General features: G+C 37.0%; 1 protein-coding gene across 3 annotated transcripts in view; it reads right to left on the reverse strand.

Annotated features, from left to right (window-relative positions):
- Positions 1–12,244, reverse strand: part of rabgap1l.L (RAB GTPase activating protein 1-like L homeolog) — a 158,301-nt gene that overhangs the window by 111,319 nt on the left and 34,738 nt on the right. For all 3 annotated transcript variants that reach the window (NM_001086011.1, XM_018256415.2, XM_018256417.2), the window contains 2 exon segments: positions 9,081–9,191; positions 12,006–12,163. In NM_001086011.1, coding sequence (NP_001079480.1) covers positions 9,081–9,191; positions 12,006–12,163 — 269 coding nt within the window.

Below are 12,244 nucleotides of genomic sequence, written 5' to 3' on the forward strand. Positions count from 1 at the left end.
AAAGCTTTGGGGTGCTTTTTATGGGAATGGTTGGTAGTGGTGCTTGAAATGTGAAAATGTTATTTAAAGACTTTTCAAGGGTAATTTACTTACACCAAGTGTGGTGTGCAAAGTGCAATTCCTTATGTTATTTGTCATGTTTTTCCAACAAAATGCAGTGTTTTTGTGGAGTAATTGCTCCCACAAGAAGCACGCATTTATTCTTTAACATTGCGGTATTGCTAAGGTTCTCCTGCATCAATGGTTCACTTACACACAATTTGGAACAGAAGGTGAGATAGGCATTGAATATAACTATATGGAAGTGCACACAGCATGTTTAAATGCAAGCACAACAACTGTCCATTTTTGGGAGCCCTTTAAGCATATCTGGATTGTTTTTAAGATGGTGAGCATGCTCCAGAGCATGCATTAACGCCAACATTTGCTTAGCATTGAGCAATGTAATATTCACCAGTGAAGTATTTTACCTCGCAAGCAACGCTAAAAATTTGCAAAAAAGCCATTTTAAATAACACTTGATCACCATTCACAAAGCCACTTGAGCCCATTTATGCTCCTAGCAACTAGAATAACGCTGGAATTCTGGAGGAAAAAAGCTGTATAGTGGGTAAAAAATATATGCATTTGCTTCTAAAAACTGTACTTTGTTCTGTTTGTAAATAAGGCATGAAAAGCCTATTTATTTTTCACCCTTCCTCAATTGTTCTATTGGGCTGTCATAGGAACTTCACTTCTGGATTTGTGTTGGAGATGATTGTTCTGAAAAATTGTCTAAGGTTTTTAGTCCCTGCTAATGAAATATGGGGTAAATTAGAAAAAAAAAGAGCAAAACATGAACAAAAACAAAACAGGAAATAACAGTAAAAAGGGAATATTCTCCTTTTTGATTTTGTTTGTTTTTTTCCATCTTTTGTCTTCCTTTTTTTCTGTTATTTCCTGTTTTGTTTTTGTTCCTTTTTTGCTCTTGTAACTTTAAATTCACCATGCTGCCCATCAGTTAAATTGTGCATCTGGCACCATTGTTGGATATGTAAAGATCTGAATTTGCCTGCAAGGCATTGGCACTAAGATGTATGAAGTCTGCTTTGTAAACGGATATATTCAAGTTTTGATTCCATTGAAGAAAAAGCTAGCAAAGATACTTATCTCATCAAATAATCAAGAGACAAGTCAAAACATTTAACAGTTTGATCTAGTATGCATTCAAAGTATAAATGTGTGTTTGTACATGGTTATATATAATGTATCTTTCATATATGTATTTCATGCATATTTCATATACATATATCACATAAAACACTGTCAAATACATTCTATTTCGATGGCTCCCAGTTTCCTTATTATATATTATAGGCATTGTTTTCCTTCTTGTGTCTTGTACTAGCCTTTGTTCTACTACATGAGAATGTCAGAACAGTATTTTAACTGTTATCTAAATCATTAGCTGACTGTATAAGAATTTACAGCAGTTGTGCTTTTTTACCTGACCCAAAATGCATACAAGCTGAAACTGGCCGGCGACAATCTCCTCGCAATGTCTTCCCACCAGCTAGAATCTCAAATCGCTTTGTTTTCCGAAGTCGTCCGACGTTGTCTCCCAAGGTAACTTTGGGCGTCTTCGGAAACCGAAGCGCTCAGAGTGCCTTCCCGCCGGTGATTTAGATTCTAGCCGGTGCAAAGACATTGCGGGGAGATTAGTCGCCCGTGGAAGAGGCGATTTGTCGCTGGGCGACTAATCTCCCCGAATCTCCACGTGTTTCTGCCCTTAAATGCTTTGACTAGTCTCTTGATTATGTTATAAGTATCTTTGATAGTGTCTTTTTCCTTAAAGGAATCAAAACTTGAATAAATCAGTTGTCAGGGGTTAGGTAGCTGAGACCAGTTTCCTGGGGCCCCAGGCACAAGCACAAATCATGAAAATGTGATACGAATAAATAAACCGTTCAAAATAAAATCCTTGCCACTAAACAGGCTTCTAATGAACACAGGTTAGTGTCCTATCTAACCCGGAGTAGGCCTATCGCCTGTCTTCCAAACAGAGAAAAGAAAAACAAGTCCCAACCTTGTGGTGATTTCAAGCCTTTAAGTTAGCTCACACAGGCAGCTTCCCTGCTTGTTTCTCCAGACTGGAGCTCTCCTTTGTGTCTAGATGTTTCTGGGCACCACAGCAATTCAATTTAGGACCCAAAAGCAATGGTAAATTGACATAATTTACCAAGATATCTTAAAATTGCTCATTAATTACAGCTTTACTGGACCCCCTACACTTCAAATAGCACAAATATATGCCAAGCAATAAGAAATAACTGTGGTGATATATTTGAGAACATTTTTTGTTCTGATTACCTTATACAGCTATCTTTAAAACACAAAGTATTGAATCATAAATTTACCAAAAGGTCACTATGATGACAAGTCTTATGTGTCAAAGGTTGTTGGGTTAACACTGAGAGGGTGAAAACAAAGAATGACATGGAGATGACCTAGACACATCTTTGTGAAGCTTGAATGAATGACACATGGCGGGATTTAAATGTGTTGGTACTGGATCTCTAGAAATATGATGACAATTTTACAGTATGATTAATAGTTAATTTCAATACAATTGTATGGCTGAGTGTCTGGGCCAAGCAGGAGGATACATAAAACATCTGCTGCCTGGTAATTTAATTCTTCACAGATTAAAAGCATCTAGTAATAATTATAACCCATTCACTCACAAATTAAAACACAAAAAAACATCTTTAATGAATTCCTACTAAAACCAGTTTCTCCTAGAGACTATATATATATATATATATATATATATATATATATATATATATATATATATATATATATATATATATATATATATATATATATATATAGATAGATAGATATATATATATATAGATATATATATATATGATTGACAGCTTCTTATCTGTAATCAGAAAGTGTGGACAAATGAGCTGCACAACTAATAACAAAAAAGACACTTTGCTCTTGTCGTTTAGTGCATATGGTGTTTACTAGTTTGCAAGGGGAAAAATTTAAAAATAATATGGCACTTGGCAAAATAATTGCACCGTATGCCACACAAATATACAAACAAAGAATGACTGCCTCCATTTATCACAAAGAAACAGTCTGTTAAATGTGACATTGTTTTCCAAGCTACTGGAAATGAAACAATAATATAAATTACTTGACTGCCTGTATATTTCATGTAGTGGAACATGTTTTTATCCTATTAAATGGTCAATATACACTCGTGTTCAAGCAGATTTGCTGAATTGGGTATCATAGAGTGCCAGAACAGACCTTCATCTGGCCATGACTAGAGAGGAGTCTAGGACTGCACAGTTCCTACCATTCACTCTATGCACAGAGCTTTGGTGACGATGGGAATGTTGCAACCAGTGGTGTGTGGTGAACTAAAGGGCAGGTAGAAGGTCAAATGTACAAGCGAGAACCATACCGATGCAGCCAGCCACTTACAATCCCCCTGTTATCATCATCGCTGTTTACCTCAGCCACTTCCTTGCTGCTCTATGCTTGCTCACCACTCCCCCCACTGGTCGCTAGCTCACTGACCACGACAACCCTGTTGCGTCCTTTGCAGCTGCCTCTGTCGCCTGCCCTGTGTTGTAGCATAGCACTCATTTCTTACTGAGCCAAAACTAGCTAATCTGGGTCCATAGACTCTTTAGTTAGTTTAAGGGGCTCATTTTTTTCCCCACTGCTTTGTGTGCAGTGATCTAGGGGGTCTACTGCAGGGGTCCCCAACCTTTTTCTACTCAAATGAGAAAGAGTTTGGGAGCAATACAAGCATGAGAACGGTTTCTGGGGGTGCCTAATATGTGTTTTGGTTAGCTATATAGTAGCCGTATGTGCACTGGCAGCATGTAGGATGCTCTGTTTGGCAGTACACCTGTAATTATGCAATTATGTAACTTTTTTACAAACCAGGAATTCAAAAAAAAGCACCTGCTTTGAGGTCACTGAGAGGAACATCTAAGGGGTTGGTGAGCTACATGCTGCTTGAGAGCCACTGGTTGGGGATAACTGGTCTACTGTATGGTAGTTTGGGGACTTCTTGAGGTATTTGGAGTAGTCTTATTGTTTTCAATGCCAAGAGACATAGCATGACTTACATTTGCTTGCCATTATTATTAATTTTAAATTAATTAAAATGAAGGTTCCTTTATTATTGGACTTGAGAACTGAATTACATTGTTACCTCAAATTATTAGAATGTGATTAAAATGCTGTCAGTTTCCAGCAAGTTGGCATCAGGTTAGTTTATACTGTCTTTTGTTTTGTTTTATTTACCAAATACGGTTTTCTTTCCTACAATGAGTGTAATGTTCTAGCTGGCTCTTGTGGTGAGGTTGCTTCATTAGGCTAAAGGAACACAGGTTGTATTGTCCATCAGCAAATCTCAGGAAAGGTGCCAGACCGCTGCGCATCTGACAATACTATTACTTACCTTATTTCTGTTGCATCCGAAGTGACGCCTGAGTTTTTGTGCAGCGCGTCTGATCATGCAGAAATCGTCAGTGAAGTCCTACCCTTATTGTGCCAGATTTACCTACATGAATATCATTCTTGCACATCACTTCATCTGTCTAGGAAAGGTCCTTTGGTTTTGATGTCACAAACATCAGATCCAATCTCAAATTTTATCCGAGTTCTGCTTCTTTAAAAATATAATGCAATGTTGCTCTGCACTGGTAAAACTGCTGTGTTTGCTTCTAAAACTCTAATATTGTTTATATAAATATGCTGCTGTACAGCAATATGGGTAGCCATTTAAAGGAGAAAAAGCTCAGGTTACACAGCAGATCTGCTCCGTAGAACATAATGGTGTTATCTATTATCTGCTATTCAACCTGTGCCATATAAACTTTTTTCAATTTCTTCAATACACATTTTTTCATACACAGCAGCTTGTTTATATGAACTATAGTAGTGTTTCTAAAGCAAACAGATCAGTTTATCAGTGCAGAGCAACAGTATGTGATATTTTCATTACTTTAAAACATTAATTACTTGGTGTTACTGTTCCTTTAACTTGTAGATATTGTTAATATGAATTGCTAATTGGTTGCTACTGCTTACTTCATGTGCAATTTTGCATCCATGTTCATAAATCAGCCCTATAGTGTCAAACTCTAATATTTTTTCTTATTTTCTAGCCATAAGCAACACATCATATTTATTTGCAAGTCTATTGAACAGCTCTCTAGACAAGACCAGCACCTGCTGGGTTTCTAACACAAAAAAATGTTATGATTCATACCTCATGGGGAACAAAACTGCACAAGAATAGCATTTAGGTGATTCATACAATACATTAATTACATTTTGGAATAGCTTAAGTTAAAAGTCTGTATAAGTGTTGAACTGAAAACATTTCTTACGGAATGAATTAATAGCCTTTAAAAGAATAGAATTCTTTAAGAAAAATATAAAAGATTACAGTTCTACCTTTACCACTGTATTACCTTAACCTTACTTGGTTCGGATGACCAAGCATTCCAGCAAGCTTACCTAGATTTTTGTATGACCTCTTCAACGTACTGTCCTTCTACTGCAACGTCAAGTCTGCTTGGGCACTGGCACTAGACACTATCCGCATATGCTCCACAAAACTCCTGAATGGGACCCCTACTTCCTCAACCCTAGGCCTAAAAGGCGGAGTTGTGCATCAGGACTGGCGGCTAACATATATGATCGTGTGGCAACCTGTAATAATCTTGCCAACACATTTCAGGGCAAGAGTATTATAACGTCATACAAAGCCGATCCTGTGTATGATGGGGGACTTGAAATACACATAACATTTGAAAAACGGAAAGAGGGACAAAAACTTGTGACGCTCATAGCACGGCAATTTTGGCCACAACCATTTGAAGACATTTTTTGGAGTTTTAGCGCAATGTTTTATGTGTTCTAACAGTTTTGCTAACAAAAGTGAATTGCCCTTTAAGCTCCTAGTCTCAGTTCTCCCAAGATACCTGCTTATCTTAACTAGTTACAATTGTTTCTTTGCTTATCTTAAATTTACAAAAGTATCTCAGTGCTGCTAATTATACACTAATAAACTTTGTGTTCTAACATGAGATAGAGCGGTTTATAACTTGACAGACATGGCTATAGAATAAAACAGTCATATAAGACGATATAGGACGATACACCTAAAAAAAAAATACTATAATGAGGAGAAACTGCCCATCAGCAGGAACAGCACAGAACAAAGGCAGCCTGCCATAAACCAGACTCAGAGCTGGAAATTGGCAGGATGAGGGTACTGAATGGGGTCTGTCTAGTTGAAAGATGTGTGGTGTGTGCTTAGAGTTGGTCACCCCTGGGCTCATAAGCTTTTTCCTCAGAGCAACAAGAATTTCTGGGAGGATAAGGTGGAGAGGGGCTCACAGATACTCCCGATATAAATCAGTTTCCGACCATGATCCAGTCGAGGAACATGTAAGAAGGCTGGTCTGAAGAAGTTCTTCTGATTGGTAAAGACATGAGAAAAGTTATCTAGGGTTTCTAATGTTTTTACTAGCCAGAGGAACATCAGACCAGCTCTCTTTCTTCCTTCTGTTAAGTTCCTTGACTGGTTCACAGTCAAAAATCGTCCAGCAGGCAGCCCTGTAGTAACAAAATCAATTTATATTAACAGTACTTATTTCCTTTAATAGCTTGGAATCTTAAGGGGAATGTCAACCCAAAAAATAACTTTTGACATAAAATAAAAATATAATTCTAAGCAACTTTTCAATATAGATTCATTATACATTTTCTATGGATTTTAAGTTATTTGTATATGTTATGCTCCTGGAATATGAATAGGAGAGGGTCTGAATAGAAAGATGAGTAATAAAAAGTAGCAGTAACAATAAATGTGTAGCGTAACAAAGTGATATTCTGATAAAATTTGCAATTGGTTTTAATTTCTTATTATTTGTGGCTTCTGAGTTATTTAGGGTTTTATTCAGCAGCTCTCCAGTTTGCAATTTCAGCAATTTTCTTGCTAGGGTCAAAATTACTCTAGCAACCATACATTGGTTTGGATAAGAGACTGTAATATGACTAGGAGAGGGCCTGAATAGAAAGATGAGTATTAAAAAGTAACAGTAACACCATTTGTTTTTGTTTTTTTAACATCACTAACGCCAGTTGTTTTTAGATGGGGTCAGTGACCACCATTTGAAAGCTGGAAAGAGTGAGAAGAAGAAGGCAAATCATTCAAAAACTATAAAAATAAATAATGAAGACTAATTAAAAAGTTGAATAGAATTGACCTACTAAAATGTTGGTGAACAGACCTTTCTTTGCTGGGGAACAAACTCTTTTGCAACACTGTTTAAAAAAGTAGCAACCAGGAGTTAAAGGGATTGTTCACCTTTGAGTTAGCTTTCATTATGATGTTGATAATGATATTCTAAGATTATTTGAAATTGGTTTTCATTTTTTATTGTTTGTGGTTTTTTTAAGTTATTTAGCTTTTTATTCAGCAGTTCTCCAGTTTGCAATTTCAGCAATCTGGTTGCTAGGATCCAAATGGCCCTAGTAACCAGGCATTGATTTGAATAAGAGACTGGAATATGAATATGAGAGGGTCTAAATAGAAAGAGGTTTAATAAAAAGTAACAATTACAATACATTTGTAGCCTTACAGAGCATTTGTTTTTAGATGAGGTCAGTGACCCCCATACATAATGAAGACCAATTGAAAAGTTGCTTAGGATTGGTGATATAACATACTAAAAGTTAACTTAAATGTGAACCACCCCGTTAAGCAAATGCTGCTTTCAACAGCAACTGTTTTTACAAATAACTTTGCATTTTTTTCAATATAATATAATAATTATTATATTTTACATACACCCAGAAAAATACTGCAGAATCTACTAAAGAATCTTCCCAAACTGGAATATATATCAATAAATATTGTGCTTTTACATCTCTTGCCTTGAACCACCATTTCATGATGGTCTGTGTGTTGCCTCAGAGATCACCTGACCAGAAATACTGCAGCTCTAACTGTAACAGGAAGAAGTGTAAGAGTAAAAGAGAACTTTGTCCACTGATTGGCTGATGCAACCTAATATATATGTATGCTCAGTGAATCAGATGATCCCAGAGTGTGTTGCTTAGTATTTAAAATGGCAGTTTTCATTTAGGATTACCCAATGGCACATACTAAAAACATATATTTTTATGAAAATGGTTTAGATGAAGTAGGGTTTTAAATAGGGATGCACTGAATCCAGGATTCGGTTTGGGATTCGGCCTTTTTCAGCAGGATTCGGATTCAACTGAACCTTTCTGCCTGGCCGAACTGAATCCTAATTTGCATATGCAAATTAGGGGTGGTGAGGGAAATTGCAGGACTTTTTGTCACAAAGCAAGGAAGTAAAAAAGTTTTCCCCGTCCCACCCCTAATTTGCATGTGCAAATTAGGATTTGGCTTGGTATTCGGCCGAATCTTTTGTGAAGTATTCGGCAGAATCCAAAAATAGTGGATTCGGTGCATCCCTAGTTTTAAATATGAGCTGTTTTATGTGATATATTTTTATAGACCTACATTGTTCTAGGGTACAGTTTTCTTTTAAAAACTTCACTTATTTTGAAGGTTTACTTAGCCTTAACATTTTTTTCTCCTTTTTGCAGGAGTATTTCACTCTAATCAAGAATATCAAAGAGACCTACCATTAACAGCTTGGGCCCTAATCTACCCTTTAACAATCGAAGGTCAACCAAAACATTTGAATTACACCACCTAAAATCTCCCAAAATGTTATGAAAGTCATTTCTTGCCATGAAACTGAATGGAAAATGAGCTTTGTGATTTCTCTGCCACAACTTAAAGCAACTTAAATGGGATTTAACCCACTTGAGACATTTTATAAATATGCATACTATTATAGAGAAAAAGTGCATTTTTTGCCATGCATTTAGATAAATTTGCCCCAAAATATCATGCTGCTGCATGACATTACGGACAAAAAAAAAACGTAGAGGCTAAGGAAGGTAGAAAACCATAGAAATAACAATGATTGTGGCTTTACTTATAATCTTACCTCTCCACCAGTAATTCTTTGTTGGACACCTGCTGGATAGTGACAACCACTTTCTTTTCTATTCCCTGTTTAAGCTTAAAGTACAGCTTATCTCGATCTTTTGGAACTGGACTGCAAAAGAGGAGTTTTTATTTAATCAATATTCAAAATCTCACATCATATACACACAAAAATATGCAGGGCTGTGGAGTCAGTACATAAATCCTTCAACTCGACTGCTCAGTTTATGGTACCTCAGACTCCTCTTTTTTTAATATAAAATGATTTTCCATGTTGAAAGGAAACGCCATACAAGGCCTTTCATCACTGCCAAAGCTAAGTTATATGAAGATGTTGTGTGCTCTTGGGAACAGACCAAAGAACTACTGGCTAGAAAGTTGACTCACTACCCTATTGACCATTCGACTGTCACTGCCAACATGCATGATGTTTCTGTTCAAGTTTTTTTGATTAAAGGCAAGGGATGCTGCGAGATGGGTATGTTTTTTTCTTAAATAAGCTAGCTTTCTAGAAAAAAAAGTTGCACATGTTTTGCCGGAGGACAGGCAGCCAAGCATAAAGACAAAGTGCCAGGCCTTCCTAAAGATTTTTTTTTTTGCAGGTGGGGGGGGGTGGCCTATATTACACCACTGCTAAGAAAGCTATACTGTACAGGTAATTGGACTATAAAGGGTTACACAATTTTAACACTGTATTGCAAGGCTTTGATGCTGCTTACTCTAGTCCCTTACTATGGAATTATTGGGAGTTTATTTTTGAGTGTTGGTATATACTAACTTAGTCCTAGACAAGCTGGCCCCGTTGTCACTGAGCTGGAGACTTCGGAAAGGAGAGAGGGCGGGAACCAGCATCTTCTAACTACTCTGATTTGTCCCGGTTAAGCCGCATGGTGATTGGATGGGTGAAGTTTGAACCTCCCCTCCAGCTTATCCAATCACCATACAACATTACCGGTACTTACACTTCTGGCAAATCAGAGCGCAGGAAAGCTGATGACACAAACACCTGAGCTCCCCCGAACTCTGCCGCTGAGGCAAGTACACTTATTTTTTCTTTAAATAACTTACCAATTTTTATGTAATCTGTAGGATCACTGGCCACAAATTTATTTATATAACCTATAGGGCACTGACCACCATTTTTGTGTAACCTGTAGGTGCACTGGCCACCATTTCTTGTTGGGGCCCTGGCCACCAATTTTTTAATATAACTTGTAGGATAACTGGCCAACAATTTTTTATATAACATATAGGGGCCCTGGCCATGAATTTTGTTTATATATCTTTTTTATACCATGTTTTTATTATTTTTAATAATTTGTAGGGGCCCAGGCACTAATGTTTTTGTTTTACAACTTGTAGGGCCGCTCCGTGGAAACCAATTTTTTTATTTAACTTTTAGGTGGGTCCTTAATGTTTTAGCACTTGTGCCTGTGTAGCCTTTGTACTCATGGGTGGGGAAGGGGAGCCCAAAAATTGTTTTTGTGAAGGGCCTCGCGATTTCAGATGGCAGCCCCGACTGTACTGCAGCCCTTGGATAGCTTAATGATTGATGCTGTCCATGCCGCTGAGATCCACAGTAAGTCTTTACCTTAGCATTCAATAACTTAAGCAGCATATCTGTAGAAATAAGTCAAATCAACTGGACTTGCTGTGTTTTTATTGAAGACATTTAAGAAAGCCATTCTAATGACTGGTGAATTCACTGCGCGGCTAAAAATGTTTTTACTTGTTTTACTTATTTTGTGACAAAAAGTCCGATTTTAAGGATTTGGATTCGGTTCAGCCAGGCACAAGGATTTGCCTGAATCCTGTTGAAAATGGCTGAATACCGAACCAAATCCTGTATTTGGTGCATGCCTAATTGGTATGCGCTAACTGCATTTTTGGGTCTCTAAGCGCCAGATACTTTGGTAATCCTATGCACAATGGGCATCAAACAGTTTTTTCATAATTTTTTATCAAGTTCAGAAAAGATTTGATGTTTGGTGATTATCATTAGAAAGACATGGTTATCCATTTTGGATTCGAAAATGTGTACTTTTAAAAAATATATGGTTTCCTGAGGTAAATCTAGTGTTCCAGGATTTTTTGTTTGGAATCTAAAATATGCTGTATTCTGCTGTAGTGCTTTGAAAATTCGGCAATTACTACTCAGAGTTTTTGATCTATAGAAGTCAGAAATCTCCATTAAACTATACATATCTGGTACTGGCACTTTCGAGAGACATCAGTCCAAATCAGTTGAATTTTTGTCCATGAAATAAAAAATATATATCTGGTATAATTCCCTAAATCATGAAAAATAGCCATAGCCATAGCTCTAAATCTTGTTCCAGCAGTGGAAATACACAAAAACTCCAACAGATTTAGAAAGCTCGGGTTTTCCTAAAAAAACTATGTTTAATTTTCCTAGGTAAACCAAAAATCCCCTGAAAATGCCCCTAAAATAAGAGCACAAAATGTACTGAATACAACTGAAATGGGAAATTCAGCTGGCATGGAAAGGCTTTCAGGATTCAGTCACATGGTAGCTGCATGATACCATGAAACTAATTTAGGCAGATGTGAATTTTTTTTTTTTAAGTCTAGTGGAGTAAAACAGCCAGGGTAAAATATGGAGTCCATTAGTTAAAGGACAGGAGAGTGTTGAAAATACAATGAGAAAGCAAAGCTGACGAGTTAAGGATGGAGGATAAAGTGTTACTGATTCTTACAGACTCTGCTCCACAGAACATAAATGTATAAAAAGGAACAACCTCAGGTTGTGGATTTTGCCTTCTTCCCAAAGCAATTGTAATCAAACGTCCTTCTGGCCAGTATGTCTGTACACACAGTCAAGGTACTGGAACTGACCTGGTCTATTCCAGATAAAGGCAAGATCACACAATACATAACACATAAACAACTCATATAAGGTAAGTACCTGAAATTCCCCTTGCTGTCATCTTCTTTGATTTCCAGTGAGACCATGAAGGTGAAAACATCACTGTCAGGGGTAGGAAGGGCACTGTCTTTAACATCAGAAACTTGTCTGGATGAACGCTTGAAAGCAGTAAAGAAGCTATACAGTATTCGACTTACCTAAAGGAAAAGGCAGACCTGCATTTAATTATGTATCTTGGTAAGTAATAGAATGACATATAGTACTTAATATAAAAGAAA

This window comes from Xenopus laevis, chromosome 4L, assembly GCF_017654675.1.
Source record: "Xenopus laevis strain J_2021 chromosome 4L, Xenopus_laevis_v10.1, whole genome shotgun sequence".
Lineage (NCBI taxonomy): Eukaryota > Metazoa > Chordata > Amphibia > Anura > Pipidae > Xenopus > Xenopus laevis.